At 47.7% G+C, this 18,398-nt stretch overlaps 1 protein-coding gene across 1 annotated transcript; it reads right to left on the reverse strand.

Annotated features, from left to right (window-relative positions):
• Window positions 1-867: 867 nt before the first annotated feature.
• Window positions 868-17,324, reverse strand: LOC309686872 (serum paraoxonase/arylesterase 2). The gene is made up of 9 exons (XM_082499665.1): window positions 17,232-17,324; window positions 12,889-12,959; window positions 8,094-8,149; window positions 6,998-7,163; window positions 5,662-5,788; window positions 4,688-4,888; window positions 3,958-4,039; window positions 3,296-3,424; window positions 868-2,336 (listed from the first exon to the last, which is right to left on the reverse strand). Exons 1-9 carry the CDS (start codon window positions 17,303-17,305, stop codon window positions 2,178-2,180), a joined length of 1,065 nt encoding a protein of 354 aa, XP_082355791.1. The 5' UTR covers window positions 17,306-17,324; the 3' UTR covers window positions 868-2,177.
• Window positions 17,325-18,398: the final 1,074 nt, after the last annotated feature.

Here is an 18,398-nt window from a genome sequence, read left to right on the forward strand (position 1 = left end):
AGGCCACATCCACGTGGCCGTTGGCGGCTCCATTCTCAGCCCTTGCACAACTCCTTGTGCACAGGGACTTGCCCGACACCACCACTGCTCGTGTGCCAGCGAGGCAGCGGTGGCGGCGGTGGGAGCTCAGGCTGGAGCAGACGCTCTCCGGGGACGGGCAGGCCATGTGGCAAGACCCACAGCCTGCTGCAGCTGTGCACAGGAGGGGGGGATGGCATCATCCCTCCTGTGCGGCAACGCAGCCCCAGCCATGAGCCCTGGCACCGGCTCTGCGCTCTGGTTAGAGCTGCCCCCCTTCCTCGGAGAAGGAGCGGTAACCCCAGCGGATGAAAGCCGTGAGGCTTATTTGTGCCGGAAAGAAAAGGCGCAGGAGCCAAGAGGTGTCGGCGCACACATTTGCTGTTCGTGGCCGCTGCCCACCCAGGCCATGGCCCACAGCAACGCCTCCCCTCAGCCACAATGGCAAAACACGATGACAGACAAAGGTCTGCACATACTCTGGCTCCTGTCTCAGCGCTTAGGCCGCTACAGAGCGGGTTATTCGCTCTATCTGGTAGGCAGAAGCGCGCCTGTTTTTTCCAAGTTCTGAACTTTCCATGCACTGCCCAGGTAAGAGGAGGCCGTGGCTGGCGGTGAAGCAGATGGCAGGAGGGAACAGCAAAGCCAGACCAGCAATTAGTACCCAGGGACCGGCTCTCGCTCCTCCTGAGCTCACGCTTCACGAGCTGCTTGCCTTTTTTTCTCCACACAGCCATGGGAGAACAGCAGCAAGGAAATGCTACCTGAAGGATGGAGAGGGGATGGTGGCCCCCAGGCAGGTGGCACCGTTCAGAGGGGCAACCAAGCTGCTGAGAAGGGCCAGTGCGGGCAGGCGCAGGCAACACAGCAGCAACCCTGCGAGGGAGCCACCACCGATAACACAGAGTTTTAGCTGGATGTCAGCATCACTCACACAACCGGAGTGGTAATCAGAGGAGGGACCTCAGAGGACAAAAAGAGCTGCCAGAAGCTGCACTGTAAGTGAGGACATCCATACTAATGAAAGAAGAGCTCGCTCCACGGGCAAGAAACCAAGTGGTGGCTCAAACAGGGGCTTCTGCCAGACTGGCCCCTTCCTCTGCACGCTGTACAGCACAAGACTGATTCCCAACTTTAAAGGACCCTCCATTCGGTTTATTGCAAGTGATTGCTAACGAACACCTTTCTAAAAATACCAGTCGATAGAAACCCGGATAGGTCTTTGAGCAGTGCACAACGTTATCGGTAACTGCTGCTGGATGACCGTGAAGCGAAGCGGGGGTGCCCACTGCCCCGAAGCATGGCAGGAATCGGCTCCGTACAGACGGGATGTTAAACACAGAAGACGCGTGACCTACACTTGGAGGTAGTCAAAGCACCCAGACGTGCTCCCTTTGCTGTGACCGACACCAGTAATTGCTAAATGCACTTTTCACTGAAGGTGCTTGGGAGTTGTTGCCCATTCTTTAAGAAAAAAAAAAAAGGGGGGGGATTTTTATACTCCTTTTGGAAAACTCATTAAAAAACCATTCCAAAGTGATGCCGCCCCCTCTTTTTCTTTTCTCAGTAGGACTTATGAAACTGAAGTAATGTTAGGAAATGGCCTAAAGGGGAAAAGGGGAAGAAATGAGGCTGAAATAACATTTATTCTCCTTCCACTTATTTTAGAAGCACTAGGGAAAGCCAACAGGAAGGTTCAGAAGAAGAACCCTTAGCACAACCCCTGAGAAAGCCCAAAGGTCGGTGACAAGAAAGCACACCACGCTGGCAGTTAGCAATTCTTGTTTACAAAATTGTTTTCCCCCCGGGAGGAAGGGGGGGGACATGACACAAAACCCGACAGAAATCCAGCTGCAACAGATAATTCAATGTCTGACAGTTTAGACATTTGCAATCTGCATTTGAACTTCACAGTTATCCTTTGTTACTGACACGGGGTCCTCCACATTACACAAATAAACTAATTTCTCACCTTTAATTCCATTTCCTTTACTATTGCATATAATGCTCATTTTGGAGAGGAATGCTAAAATACATTTCCACGACTCTAGTTCACCTTTACTGGAACAGTCTTGTCGTTAGCAAAGCTAGTGGAAACTAAGCGAGTTCCCAAGGAATTAAATCCTTTCCACTGCAGCAGATCTTACCCACGAGATGAGCTATAGCTCACAGTAGAGAGCTCTGTGGAAGACTGTGCCGATGAGCAGTTTTCCCTCGTAGACGGATGCCACCGAGGTTCCCTGCAGCACAGAGCCATTATTAGCGTAGACGCGCGTCACCACCGGCTCCTCCGAGAGGATGTTCTGGATGCGCAGGACCTGCCAGGGGAGGGGGATACATCTGCTGAAACAGCCGTGGGTAAAAATCCTCCTCGGACGGAGGGAACATCAGTATGTTAATTGAAACAAATTAGTTTGGTTGATCAGCTGCTGATAACTGCAACCAAGTGATTCCTGCGATAGGGCCACAATTTCTGCTTCAGTGAAGCGTGGTCCATGAAGACTGATTTTTTTTCTTTAATTGGTTGTGCAATAGAGACTCCACCCCAGTGCCTTACTAGGCAGGCAGTCACCCCCCAGCACCAGGCAAATGCAATTTTTTCCAGCCTAAGAGTCACTTAATATCATCTTAGTTTCATGCTTTTTCCAGACAGAGTAAACAACCGCCTAGTATCATAAATCTACTGCTATTGAACATGATAATTTTGAAAAGAGTCTTATGGGAAGCTTCAGACAAGGCTGAAATCAAAGAGACACCAACCAGCCGCCTGCACTTGCAGCCACCAGCACGCTGACGCCGGTACCTCATTGATTTCAGAAGGAAAGAAGAATTACAGTGTCACCTACTGATGAACTACACTTGCACAGATAAATCATTCCAGGGCAAACGTTTCCGGCCGTGCTTTGCACTCAGTCAATTATTTTTTATTTGGCAAAGAGGTGCTGGCTCGGTAATTAACACAGTTCATCAAAATCTGATTGCGTGGCCACAGCTGCACAGAAACCAGCCTGAGGAGTCCAGAATGACTGAGCTACCGGGCGGAAATTATTCAGTTGTCTCCTAAGGCTCTGAATACGTGTTTGTTAGTGAGTGGTTCAGGCTTCCTGCTTGGGAGAAGAAGCTATGAACTGGAAGCCAGCTCGGCCTTTGCTTTCACAAAGGCTGGCCACGCTCTTCTCTATGTAATGCAGAGTTACGTTACACCAGGGCGATTTGAACAGAGCAACTTTCTGGCACAGCCATGGCCAAGAGACCAGTGATGTCTCCCAAAAGGCACCTCAGAGGCAGGTGGATTTTCAGGATCGTTGTAGAACAGCTTCATCCCATTGGGATGACATCCTGTCCAGACGTCTCCAGTGTGAGGGTCAATAGACAAATTGTCAACCAGAGTGTCCAGCTGCAGCGTCTATCCATCACAGAGGAAAAAGAACAAGAGAGAAGTTAAAGCAATCAGAAGTCCTGGTAGCACACTAGAACATAATCAATAGACTTGTCCAAGACTCTCATCTAACATAACTTAAGACTGATTTTTTAAAAAAATATTTTCTCCCTCATTGCTGTTTTTCTTTTCCCACGGTATGCTTCATCCCCTTCTCCATGTCACGAGAAACCTCCTTGCTGCTCCGAGCTTCCCCCACCGGCTCATTCACACCTACGCTCATGTTGATTCCTTCAGTGCTTTGTGGCCTGACCCACACCGGCTGAGGCAGACTTCCACCACAGCTCTACAGCACACCGGAGGATCGCTCTCTGGTTGATGGTGTGAGGGTGGAAGACCTGAAGCTCTGTAATGGGGCACAGAGCACCTCTGCAAACCCACAGTGGGAGCCATCCAGAACAGACCTTCATACATGATCAGATTGAAATCTCAAAATTCATGGGGACTAATCTGTCCAAAATTCATATATGGCTCTTTTTTATGGAACAGCAGCACCTTACCTTCACGTGGGTTAAATTCCAATTAGCATGTTTTTCCATAACATGGACATTATGATCAAATACGTCTGCAATGTAGATGTACCTTCAAAAGAAAGCACCTCTTAGCAATGTGTATAGCAGACAGCAAAACCAGTCAGTTCCTCCTGTGCAAGCCCAGCTCCTCCAGCGAGGAACGCCAGCCCGCGGTTCTCACATAGCAACAGACATTGCAAGCAGGCCACAGGGCACTGAATTGAAGCCAACCTGCTGAGACGCTCATGTAGCGTCACACTGTGCCAGTTCTTCCATTACGACACTGAGGAAGGCCTTGGATCGTGAGAACCACAGATATGCTCTATTTTCCATTTAGGATCACCTGTCTAAACCACACGACTGGTTAATTCAGTCCTACGCATTTTGAGAGTGTAGAGCATTCCCCACTTCCAGAAATTCTGCCCCATTAATCCTTGCAGGTAATATACACAAACTTCTGTATCAGTTAAAATGCAGCAACATTTGATCTTATTGCATATAAACCACCATGCGAAGCAGCAAACATTGCCTCCAGTTAAAGACCGAGACACATGACTTCTGTTTACAACCCCTTCGTCTCGCTTACATTGCACAGGTTGCACCTTGCCTTACACGGGCCAACGTTGACACTTTGACCACAGAGGTACCGCCTGTACAAATGAGGATTTGGGGATTCTTTTGTGTGATCGAACAAAATCTGAGGCAAGGAGAAACTTACTTTCTGTCAGGTGAAATGTTAATTCCATTGGCTGAATAAAACCCAGCTGCTACTTCTTTAACTTCTTTTGGACTGTAGTAAACAACATTTGACCAAGTTAAACCCAAGAACATCTCCAAGAACATCAAGATGAAGTCAGAGAAGTAGTGGTCATTGGTAGCATAGAAGCTGTCTGGTCCCATAGCTACTATATCGTTCACACTAGAAAAATAAAAAGAGAGGGAGAATGAAATGAGACGTATGAAGCAGCATCGTAGGTCTGCCCAGAATCCAGCGAGGACACGGTCATCCCACAGACACAAAGGAGCTGCAATTACAGATGGTACTTTAAATAGATGCTGGTTTAGACCCTTTTTACTTCTATCCTCTTTTTACATGGTCAGGATTGTGCAGTGCAAAACAGGACCACAGGGCATCAGCTACAGATCTGGCTACCTGTTTACAAGCCCATGACATTTTTCACTTAACTGTAAACTAGAGAACAGGTAGGAGTTGTGACAACTTCTTTTTTTCAGGCCCTGTTTATCCTACAATCATTTTGCAGTAGGACAGACCGAGAAAAATTTGTATGCAACAAAAAAAAAAAAAGGAAAAAGCTAAAAGTATGTTTATTTTTAGTGTAGCAAATTCAGAATAATAGAATAACTGAAGATTCATATCTGCAATGATCTGAGAGTGGGTTTTACATGAGAGAAAGAGGAGAAAAGGATGCCAAGCTAATTCAGTGGCAGCAACCACAGCAGCGCTTAAGACTGATTTAGCGATACAACTGTTAAAAACCTCATTTACATAAGAGATTGGAGAAACACAGGTTTTGATTACACAGATAAGAAGTAATCAATAAGAGAAACAGGAATGCTGGTTCAAGAGAAAATATCTCATGATAATAATACCCTAAAACCCAAATCATCCTAGTTTGGATTTTACCAAAGCAGCCTGTTCTTCTGGGGAAAGACGGTGTTTGGCTCCAGTACCTGGTCAGAAGGTCATGCCGAATGGTTTTCAGGTGTACAAGAGAATTGTCATCTTCTACAAACTTAAACAATTCTACTGTGCTCTTCTGATGGGGGTGATTCACAACAAAGAGGTACACGGTGTCATCTTAAAAAAAATAAAAAAAAAAAAAAAGAAACGGAAAACAGCTGAATTTTGCCAGATGTCTGCAACAGGTTGCATCGCTGAGCAGTCGCAGCTCTGAAGCAGCCTCCAGCACACTCCACATTGTGGGTTTGGTGCATTTCCCTCACGGCTCCTTGGAGGCAGAAGGACAAGTACCAAAGTAATGCAGGATCCCACTGCAACTGGATCCAGATGTCCGGCTACTCTTCTCCCAGGCTCACTCTACAGGGAACTGCCACGTAAATCACATTTTTGCCATTTCTACCGAGGAAGAAAGAAATCATGGCTGCATCCGCGTGCCCAAGCCACTGGGTTTTGCAATCTGATGCACTATAGTGATTGGTTGCGTGAAATAGCCACAGCCAGCTGGGAAGGAGGGCTTGTAGCCCAGACGGTTTGGGCTCTCTGGTTTATGGACCGCGTCCTCTGAGAAAGCTGAAGCGTCATCCTTCTCCTGTACTCTGTGTGGGGCTGCAGCCCCTCTGCCCAGCCCTTCTGGTGAGACCCTAAATTAGCCACCACTGATTTCTCCAACACCTTCCCTTAAAGGGTGACTGTATGGGGACACAGGTCAAGCTGCAGCAGTGTCTCTCTTTCTCGTAGTATTTGCAGACTTCTAAATGCCCTGCTAAAATCCCCAGTGAAAGGACAGGGGGAAAAGAGAGGAAGGAGAGCATGAAAGGTATTTTATTGGTAGCCAGAGCCTGCCATAGGAGAACGTGTCTTGAAGATGAGAATATGACCTCATGTCTTGGCCACAGAGTACCAGAGATTTTAGTAGTTTAACAAAGATTTGATAATTTATAGTTTAGTTACAAATGTCTCCATTCTGGTCACTGCTAGTTAGTGAAGCAAACGTCCTGAAAACCCTTGACCCCAGGGTGAGATAGATGTAAATTGGTAAAATAAAATTGGTGTAGTTTTTGACTCCTCAAACTTTTCCCATCTTCTCTTTCCTTTCAATATATAGGACATCCTTCTGTCTCAAGACAGTCTGAGATTATGTGCAAAGGCATTTGATTTAGTAGCTGACTTTTAGAAAAAAGCCCAACAAAGATAAAAAGCCCAAATACCTTTTTCTCTCCCAGCAAGCGCGGGCTATTGGGGGTGCAAAGCAGAGCCACAAAGGGATTTCTGTTTCTGCTCGTTAGGCTGAGATTAGCCACCACCTCAGGTTAAAGGTATCTTTACCTTTGTCTATGTAGGTGCTGATTCCGTGAGGGTTAAACGATGCCAGATCAAACCCCCGGCTGATTCTCAGTTCCACTGCTCTGGGATTGTCTTCATTCAAATCCATCAAAAATATTTCACCGGGCTTGTCTGGCGCGAGGCTCTTTAGTCCTGGATATTTTAAGCCCTGCAAAATCAAAACATGAGTAAATCATTCATGGATAAAAGGTAAAGGGAAGCATCACAAGGCTTTTCAGCTGGAGCCTTGTTCAGGCTTGCAAGCACACAGCGGGGTGTCGCGCTGCTTCAGGATGCCATGCCACAGTGCCGGCGGAGGGACCGGCTCTGCTGTCCCCGGTGAGCCCTTAATCGTGGAGCAGAGGGACCAAGCTGCGTGGAGGGGACAAGGAGCCATGTCCCGGGAGCCAGGCAGCACCCACCACCCACTGCAGTCCCCCGCGTGTCAAACCACTCTGGGAACAGACACTCTGGGGCCGGGGGGGGACACACACAAATTGGAAGTTTGTCCGAATGCATCCAATATGGTAAAGCCACGGGGAAAAGCAGCGGTGCAACAGCTCACAATTTCTGTCACAAATTTTGGGATCATTTGCCGGGTGTCCCTGGAGCACGTAGATGAAAACATCAGCTTTTGTTTTAGAAAATAATCATTAGCCCTCCTGATTGCAAAGAAAAGCTTGAAAATCTATGCCCTGAAGGCTAAAAAGAAATCGGGAACAACAAAATCAGCACACAAAATCTGAATTTTTTTTTTTAAAGATAAGGAATTAACACACCTTCTTAACAAGAGAGAGGTTTACCGTTTCAACATTTCAAGTAAGCAGCATAAAAGAAATTCAAGGTTATGTGGGCAGATAAACCAGTGCAATAGGATACACGTGTCAGAGCCACCACCACCACTTCAGTGTCAAGAAGTGCACTTGCTCTAGCAGAAGAAACCACCAGCTGAGCCGATACAAGTCTGGCCTGTTCCTACAGAGCCAGCCAGCCAGCCTTGGAGAAAAAAAAAGGAGTCCATCCCGCAATTTTCACCTATGGCTTCAATCGCTAAGGAGGCGGGCAAGCCCCCAGATGGGGAGGGGGCGCGGGCACTTACGGAGCTGATGAAAGCCAGTCCATTGGGCAGTATGTCGATGTCTTCTGAACCAGTTTCTGCAAGACAGATATACATAGGGGTTTTCAGACGACATTAAATATTTCCCATTGAAAAACCTCCTTTTTAGTACGATTCCAGCCCTCGTGAATGTCCCTTTCTGATACGACCGCACAAGTTCAGCGGAAAAGCTGGCATCGCATTAAAAGTGGTAGCAGAAGGCAGCAGCATGCCGGGTTAGGAAACAGTACTGGGGTTCACCTCTTTCTGGGGTGATCCCTCCCAGCTCCGTGTGCCCTGGGGTGGCGCGGAGTGAATCACCCACTTTTGTTGACAGTGTTTTGCAGCAAGCAATTAGCGTAGACAAGAAGATTTTCAGGGCAAGACCGTACCCATCACTCAGCCCGCACGCTTGCACAAGGCGGCTTCTGGGACTTGTGCACACTAATTCTTCTGGTTGAGCCGGGACACTTCACTAAGATGGATTGCCAAATATTTAGTTAAAGCTCTCAAGTGACAGAGAACCTACTGTATCCTTAACAGCTAAGGGCTTTAAGGGTTAGACCACACTTTTAACTGTGGGTAATCATTTCCAATATTGCCAGTTCCTGTAGCTCCTGTAATATATTTCCCTACTAGCAAAAAAAAAAAAAAAAAAATAATCCCATTAGTAAGAACACTAGGGCAATTTTAGGCTTTGATCAAGCACTCTCCACAGAGCTTTTAGTCTGATGCTGAAGCATGTTTGCCATCCCACATTTTCACCACCCCCCTGAGAAGCCTCCCCTCTCTTCTTCAAATCCCCAGCACAAACAGCATTCCCCATAAGCCACTTTCCAGATGATGGCTGGATTAAACCTGCCTGGGAGCTTTTGCTTAAAGGAGGAAACTCTTCTGCAAGTTTTGTTTAATAGGGCCACCAACACAAAGGTTTTCCACCCAGTTTCCCCTATCTCTCCGCATCCACTCCTGCTTGGCCGTAGACCACCCATGTGACCCTGTGTGGGTCACACCATCCCTGGCACCTCAGCACCTCCTCCTGAGGGTAAGCACCTGCAAATTCGAGCTGGGTTTATTACTTGCTTTTACGTAACTCCCATTTATTGTGGCACTAATTCGCCTGGGCTGTAATTTATCCTGAAGCCACCCCAAACTCACCTGCCCAGACAAGTTCTTCCCCAACTCAGCCCTGGTCAGACATGGTGGCAGGACTTTACCCAGAGGGACAGGGGAGAAGGACGAGGCCAGCTCCTCCTCAGGCTGAGCAAGCCCCTGCTCCACCCCATTACAGTAACGAGCAGAGCATCCCTGCCTTCTGAAGAGGAAAAGGTCTGAAGATGCATTCTGGGAGGGGGCAGCCAGCCCATTATCCCACCTCCCTGGTTTTGGTTCTGAATTTGGACTGGGCTCAGGCAGCAGGCAGACGCCTGTACTGATGTGCCCAGAAACATTTAAAGCGTGTGTTTTCCAACTAAAAGTTTGAATTTTTTTTTTTTTTCCCAGCCCTATTTTATTTTCACGCCCTGGTTTAAGCAACAGCTTGCCCCAGCTCTTGGTCTCTCCAAGTCTGGCTTCGTTTATAAGATGGGGATAGCGGTGATTCCCCACTTCCCAGGATTGCTGCAAAGATAACAACATAAATAAATGTGGAGAGGCTCGATTACCATGGTGCCGTGAGCTGCACAGACAGCTTTTGCTGGCAGAGCACGCTGGTGAGTGAACAAACAGAGATATAATCATTTATCGCTACTGAATTAGCGAGGCTGCCAAGCAGAAAGATGAGCAGTCTTACTGGGAGTGGATAATTAAAAAGCAAAAGTTTCTGGTGGAAGGAGAGCCCTGCACCCAACTACTTGGAAAGAAACTGCCCAGCAAAGCACATTTTGGCCACTTCTCAGCCAGGTCACGGCATGTGTGGAAGAGAGTGAGCGCTGTTGGAAAAGCAGTGAAATGCTGATTCAGCGCGATTCTGCTGAGCCGGCACCGCCGAGGCTGCGAGGAGGGGATAGAGACACACAGCCAGCGACAGGCAAGCCCCCCGGCTCTCCTGCAGGCCCCGTTTTGGGAGGGCTCTGGGCTGTTGTCACAGGTGCCATAAGGACCAGGAGAGTTAGGAACTGATTTATCAGGTACCAGTTACCTACACTGCATTGCTAAATTCTATCACCAAGCCCAGCTTCTCCATGGGATTATCTGAATAGGATTTTTTGAATTTAAAAAAAAAAAAAAAAAAGATACCAAGAAAAATTACTGCCTACCCTATTTTATTTAATATTACTTTTTTTATTCTTCATTTCATCTTAGTATGATATATTCCACAGGTGCATCTGTCAAAAAAACCCACCTGGATTTCACGTCCAAAAGCAAGTGACTATTTTGCCTATATCCCATTTCTAGCAATTTCTATAGTAGCTTCTTGAACTTTAGGAAGTAGTTCAGGACATATGGTTAGTTTACTATAAACCAGTAATGTGAGTAGACGCTCATATAATTCAGAAGATATTGTTTATTCTACAACTATAACCTTTTCTACATATCTGTGAATGAGGTTTAGGATGAGCTGCATTTTTTTATTGGTTTGTTCAATGTTTGCATCTGTGTTTATATTGCACAATATTTGAAAAACAGAATAGATCAAGGTCTTAAAAAAAAAAAAAAAAAAGAGAGAGACACAAAGGATGAAACTGTGCAGAAAAAAAAGGGTCCACTAGAGAATTTTTCCGTTTACCCTGGGTTTGCTTCCTGTACTACGGATGCATCGCTTTTGACATAATTACGATAGACTGTACCAGGTGCCTGTTCTTCCCTGGACAGAATGGATAGTTTAAGATCATTTTGTTTGGAGCTGATCCAGGTCATTAACCACATCCCACTGAAGAGGCCAGAAGGACTATTTCAAATATTAAAATAAAGACAGACTGTGTATTCAACTTTGTCGTAGCATTCTAAAGGAAGAAGGCCTAGGAAGGCCAAGATGTCCATGTAGACATGTCCATGATGTCCATGTATCCTTACACAAAGTCACCCACAGGAGCACCCTCACCCATCTGAGTACAGCAAAAGCCCTGATTTGAACAGTGCTACCTATGCAGCATCTAGATGTTAGGGCTCCTTGGTCTCCCTGAGTAACTGAACCCCCCCCAGTCATATTAAATGAATGTTGGAAGATGTTCGCAGGAACATACCAATTTTTAAATTTGTGCCAATCCTTTGCTATTTCTGTTCCTGCCACATCGGACCCGCTGAGTGAAGTTTTGGCATTTTAATTTTTCTGAAGAGCAGCAGAAGGCGGAGCGAAGGCAAGGCGAGGTGCAGAGCTCCATGTCAAGGGACAGTGTTACAGGAGCACAGCGAGAAGCAGAAACGAAGCTCTGTAAATTGATCCGCCGCCGCCTCCGAGCAGAGCTGGGTTCTCAGAATTCACCATGCAAATGTCAGGCACCAAAAGTGAGATATTGTTCGGAAATTAAACACAACTGTAGCTGCGATATCCAGCTCTCCTTCTTTCCTCAACAGAGTAATCATGTTGCAAAAAGTCTTGCAAAAATTGCAATAGTGATATCCTTAAAAGAATTACTTAGAAATTATTTTTTATATGAATCGCTATCAAACAAGCATTATTCAGAGTCTTGTATGAGTAAATTACAGCTAAAGGTAGAAGACCTGGGGAGTTTTTTCAAATGCAATTTCTTCTGCACATAAACTCAGGGAAAGGAACACGGCACATGCTCATTCATGGCAGTAATTTGACTTTACAAGGATGTTTGATTCCTGACACAAGGAAGAAGCAAGATTTATGAAATCAACACAGTGACTCGGCAAGCTCAAAGGCAAAACTCTTAAAGCCCATCCAATGACTTTTTACACTTGCAAAATACAGGCACATTTCAACAGGATTCAAGACATTTCTGAAAACACTAAGGAGGAGAAAACCCCCAGCCATTAAGCCTGTGTTAAGTTTAAAAATTATAGTTTGGGGGAAAGGGAGATGCAAAAAAGCGATCAATTTCAAAGCTATCCCTGTTATGCTCTGGTTATCCTAAAGGGAGAGGAGGGAAAAAAAAAAAAAAGAAAAGAAAAAACAAGACAGAAACATTGCCATGTGCTAAACATGTGACCCAAAGTACAAAGTCAACATTTCAGTCCCCTCTGTTAAACCTCTCGGCAAACCAGGCTGAGACGACACTTGCCTGATGACACTTGCAGAATACTGCCCCTTGCTCTTTGAAACCACACAGCCCAATTGCGCAACCGCCCCGAGCTCCTGCCGGCTCGCTGCACGGCGCCCTACCAGCCCCGCTCCTAAATCTCCAAAAAACGAGGCGCTAAGGCCGGCCAGCCTGGCTGGCATTTCCCAGGCAGGCTGCCCTCAGGTCCTCCTTCCCCACGCGCCTCTGGTCTTCTCCCAAAGCTTCTACCCCTGGGGCACGTCCCATCTTCAAGATGTCAGCAGCTGACAGCCAGCTGTAGGTACCTGCCTGAAAAGCAAGCACACCCTCACCGAAAAGCCAAATAATTTCCTAAGTGGCTTAGCGAAGGAGAAGTGTTTGCAAGGTACTCGTTTTCAAGAGAAGGAACAGAAACATTAAATACCGAAGGTGGAAAGTGTTATACCAAACTAGCTCGGTTTTCGGTATAATTTTCTTCCTGTGGTTTCTCCCTACCTCAAAGTCCAAGTAACAAGTGAAAGTCAAATTAGCACTTTGCTTTTGGGGTCAGGCTTGGAAGCTGGCTTTAAGAAGGAGTTGCAAAATAAGGCTGGACAAAAGCAACACACTCAGTTATTTTAAGCACGTACCGATCCCTTTAATGAGCCGGCAGTTCGGGAGCGTTACCGGGGCCACTTCCCGTGAAGCATTGAGTCTGTTCCTGCAAGGGGAAAGAGGAGGGTTAACAGCATACGGCCACTTTTAAAACAGGTAACATTCCTAGCGTAACTTTCTCTTAGTTTCATTGTCTGCCATATCGCAGCAACAAGTCAGCCGTAAAATACTGAATAAGCAAAAACCAAAACTGACAACAGCAATTGCTCCAAATCACTGCGATGGTTACACACGTCCAGGGATTAAGTGATTCTCCTACACTACTACTTCAGGAACCTGACTTTGTTCACAAGCTTTGGGAACAAGCTTTCACTACCCACCACAGCTCAAACGATAAAATAACATAGCCACACTTTCTTCAGGTTTCAGCCACCTAAATATAGTAGCACCCTGCAGTTCGGACCAGCACTTCAGATGAGGAGAGGGCGACCTTCTACCCCAACCCACTGGCTATTTTTGGTGACAGGCCACCAGCGGCTGCACTTTCTTCTTTTCTTAGCCCACATTCAAAAGTAGCGCTAGTGTTATTGCAAGGCAGGATTACCCATTTACTACCAACAGGTAGGATTTGGTAGTAATTCAAGTCCAGGATAATTCAGCAATTACGCCGTCCCTTCCTCTTCTCTCCTGGTACCCACCCAGAGCATTATCCTTCAGCAGTGCTTATTTCATGCCTGAATACCCACAAAATTCGATCTCTGGCGCACACTTTACTGGACAAGCAGGTACAGACATGTACCTACACATTAGTTCCTATTTCTCCATCTCCTCCATTCCAAATTGCCTACAAATCTATGTGAAAGGCACCTCATGACCAGGACTGCTGTGTTTCACCACGGTGGTCCGCAGTGCCATAAGCAAATATATCCTGTTTCTATGTAAAAATCCCAAGCTAGTGTACTAGAATATTTCTTTCTTTTTCTTTTTTTTCCCCCAAAAGAAAGTTTTTAAACTAACTTAGTTACTCTTTTGCCTGCCTGTCACACGCACGTGTTGCGGCTGTACTTGCTCCCACCACAGGAAATCTGAATGCAAAGATCCCATAGCGAAACCCAGCTATGTTTATGTTATAGTTTCAGGCATAAACTAAACAGCAGTATCAGTCTGTGGTATGAAAAATACGCAGTACAGCTGAGCACTGTATGGTATGTCAGTCCTGCATTTTTTTTAATCGCCTAATTATGCATTCTAAATTGCTTCAGTGCTGTATCATTGACACAGGTTGTTTAACATAAGGCCAGGAAAAAAAAAAAAAAAAAAAAAAAAGAAGAAAAATGGGAAAAAAGGGCAGAGGACAGTAAGGGAAAGGAGCCAACTTAAACTATCCCAAGCCCTCTCCCCCAGCTCAGGGATACTGATGGAGAATTACAGCAGCTCCCAGCCCACAAGCAGCACAGGAGGGATATCAGGTCCCCCCTCGCCCCCCGGCATCCCGGCACAGCCGAACCCACCGGGCCCCCGAGGCTGGCTTGGGGCGATGCTGCCCGAAGTTTGCGCTGCTGCCTGCTTAGGGCTTTGCCCTTTCCTACTTGCATCAGGCTTTCCTGGGCGGGCTGCAAGCCACCCAGCGCCCACAGCGCCGCCGGAACTCAGCCAGCAGCCAACAAGGGATGATGATATCCCGACAGCATTCCCAGGGAAACACTTCACGGGCTGGAATGGGAGTAATTCAAAAGGACACCGGTCGCAAGCCTGCAGCGTATATCGAGGCTTTTCCAAAATGTGTCAGTTTATCTAGCTCAGACAGCCTTAGCTACAAAGCCAGATGGCTGAGATAACTAACTGGCCGTACTAAAAGCACAGCGGACATGCAAACTGGGGGGGATGCAATTTCAAAAGAAAGCAGGAATTTTGCTACTTGGGGTAAGCCCAGTGCACGGCGCCTTTCCCACCCGGTTACTCTTTCCCATTTCAGTCCTCCACCCGCTGTCTCACTTCACTGCACACAGATCACAGGCATTCCCCTTCCTTCAGCGACAACCTGTTGCATATTCAAAGACCTCTCTCTTTCAGTTTTCCTCTTCTCTAGACTAACCCAGTCCTGGATCTTTGGTTTGTTGTTTTTTGGGTTTTGTTTTTGTTTTTTTTTCTCCTGACAAGACTGAAAATCGCCCCATTTTTGGTTTTGCTCCCAATTCTTTTCAAACTGTCAGCATCTTTCTGGAAGCACGCTGCTGTTTTGAACACCGTATGCAAGCTGAGCGTCATATCAGTACAGTGTTATGAAATGATAACATTGTGTGTGTATATAAATACATATATATGAACAATAATAGCATATGCATATTGTTCTGAGGAAAACAGTAACACAGCATAATTCACATTCAAGTTTTACAAATTAGCTCAGCCCTTTCTTCTGGGAAGAATTAGCAATTTAACATGTCAACAGGGCAATCGGTGTAATTTCAGTCAGTAACACACACAAACTTCACTTGTTTTCTCATGCACAAGCCCTACTCAAGTCCATTTGGCAGTTATTAACAGTGTAAAAGATGCATAAACAAACCTGATTTAAGAATTAAGTTTGTCAGAGATTTGTAATAATTCTTCAAGCCTCATCTTTTAAGCATTTCATGGATTCTTGTAGCATACTATCTAGACACAATATAGCAAACTCTGAAGGAACAGCAAAAACTCTCTGTTGGATTCCTGCCTTCTGGGTGGGATTCCTGCCTTCTGGGTGGGGGATGGAAACAGCAAGGCCTGGCAAGAAGTACCACCACCCACAGTTTCTCCTCTCAAGGCTGCGTTAAATGATTTTAGAGTACTTTTTGTTATCTGAATTTGTGTGCTTCCAAACTCCGCCATAGCATTGAGACTGCTGCTGTGCTGCAGCTTGCTGAAAACACAGCACACGGGAAAAACCCACAGAGAGCTACAGAGACTGGGGGGATCCCGTTTCCACCAGGAGATTCTGCTTTACCAGATTCCTAATATTGCATTTGCTGATTCGATCTGGGGGGGTGCGGGGTCATCACAGCGCTTTGAAATGGTTTGCCCCACTAAAGCCTGGGAGCATTTTCCAGCTCCACTATCCCAGCTTGTGCAGCTCCAGGGCAGGAGGGTCCTGTTACCACTATGGTTATCACTAATGCTTTGCAGTGGATTTAGTGCAAGATGCAGACAGATCTATGTGAGGTACCTGGGTCCAGGGAGTATAACCCTGCCTCTGTAATTAGCTACAATTACTATCTACCCAAAGATCAATTAGCTGGATGTCGTTGCTTTGAAGTCAGGCATTTGGAGTCCTTGTGGGCACGAGCAAAATTATAATGAGGTAGCTGCCTTGCAACACAGTAATTCACCATCCCTTTTCCAGCCCGAAACAACCAGTTACATATTTAGTTGCTCTGAGGACAGAAGCTGGTGTAACACCAGTGTTCACGTTCACACTCACAGCCCATCCATCGGCATGATATGGCTGGGTATTCTAGCTCAGAGCGAGTGAGGTCCCAACTCAGGATCACAGAAGCCCATGCTCCTTTAGAGGAAACCCCGCGTACACAGGGGCTATGGTTATCCAGAGGTCAGCTTCGGAAGAAAATAACGCAAGAGTTTCTGGCAACCTGATTTCCACTTACTGTTTGACCAGTGGGCAGGAGATGAGATAAATTCACAGGCACCAGTTTTGGCACACCCTTGTTAACTGCAGCCTCTGCAAAAACAGAGGCACCAGTCCCCAGGCCACCCTCTCCCTTCAGCCCCCTTGACCCCAGCATCTTGCTGGGGAGGATTTCACATCTCCCTTACCGCAAAAGGACATTTCCACTGAACAAACACTCCAGAAGTTAATTTATCCCTGACGGAGAAGGGCACCGCTGAGCAAGCCAGTGCCCAGTTTTTCTCTGGGGAAAACCGGTTCCCTTGATAACGATGATGATAGCGATGATGACGGTGATGATGATGAACCCTTCCCCTCTGGCTGCAGCCGTGCTTGTGCAAGTGCAGCTACTCGCTGAAGTTACGCCCCAGAGAAAGAGCTGAAGTGCCCCCACGCTCGGAGCGGTGCACCCCTCACCCCCTGCCCGGTTCCCCCCCGCGGTGGCCACCGGCTGTCCCCCCGCGGGGTCGGCTCAGCCCCATCCCGCCCCGCCGGCACCGGAGTCCCTCAGCTCCGGGGGCCCCGCAGCCCATCCCGCCTGAGTTCCCCGGTACCCCTTCCCCCCCCCCGCCTGCCCGTACCCCCGTTATCCCGCAGGACCGCGGCGCCGCGTACTCCCCGGAGCCGCTCCGCGCCCCTCTCCCCCCGCTCCGCGCCCCGCTCGGGGTCGCACGGGGGGAGGGAGTGGGAAGGGGGGGGGGGGTGAGGGGAGCTTACCGAAAGGCCAGCAGCCGCTCCGCCGCCAAGGCTGCCGCTATTCCGACGAGAGCCACCGCCAGCAGCTTCCCCATGGCCGCTCCCCGCTGCCCTCTCCCGGCTCCGGCTCCGCCACCGCCTCCCGTCCCGTCCCGTCCCGTCCCGTCCCGCCCCGCTGCGCCGCCCCCGGCGCACGGCGCTGCACACCCCGTCGGCAGCTCCCCCCTCTCCCCTCCCCCGCCTTCCCCATCCCCGCTCGGGCGTGAGCGGGTCGGGCCCGCCCGAACCGGTGGGGGAAAAGGCGTAAGTTTGATTGTAGGGACGGCTGTGTCTGCCCCCTGCCCCGCAGGAGAAGGAGCCAGGGTGAGTGCCGCCGTGTCGGTTCCGCGTCACGGCAGCCCTGTGGAAGGCAGGGGGTGAAGAAGTTCCAGCTTCTGGCATTAAAAAAAAAAAAACAACAAACCCCAAAATTGTGTAAAGATACATGTGTCAGCCAAAGACTGCATGATGCAGAATGTACGAGTACTCCAGGTGTACTTCTCTACTCAGCTATACATGCTAACGCATGTGAACTAATACCAAAGTTTCCAAAAACAACCAAAAAAAAAAAAAGATGCTTGCTATCACTACCACACTCCTACCAACAGCTTTCTTCTCCGTGCAGGAGAAAGGCTACAGAACCCACCACAGTGGCCTTCCTTCGGGGCTGCGCTTTTGCATCAGCTGCAGCATTGGCCTCCCGCTGCTTTCTGCTTTTTTGGGGGAACGCACCTTGCTGGGTTGCTGCTCCCCCTCAGCAGCTGGCGTTCCCCTTTCGGCACAGCGATGTCCTCACCTGCGAGGCTCACCTTCCTTTGCGCTTTTCTGAATGACTGAGAGGTCATTGAAAAGTGCTTCTCTGCTCTTCTTGCCCTCGAGGCCCAGCAGATGCTCCACACTTGGTAACACTTCAAGCAACAGCATGGCAGGGAGGAGGAGGAAATACAGATCATTATTCCCCCCTCCTCCCCTCAGTTTTGGAATATTGTTTTTCCTCTTTCTCATCCTTGATTACTATGGAATTATAGGTAGATGGGTTTGGGTGTTTTTTTTTTTTTTGGGGGGGGGGATAGGGGTATGATGTTTTGTTTTTCTCCCTGTGCATACAAGTCTCACTCTCATGAAGTCTGCTTCAGTCCTAGAAGAACA

This window comes from Vanellus vanellus, assembly GCF_965231255.1.
Source record: "Vanellus vanellus genome assembly, chromosome: 2".
Taxonomy (NCBI): Eukaryota; Metazoa; Chordata; class Aves; order Charadriiformes; family Charadriidae; genus Vanellus; species Vanellus vanellus.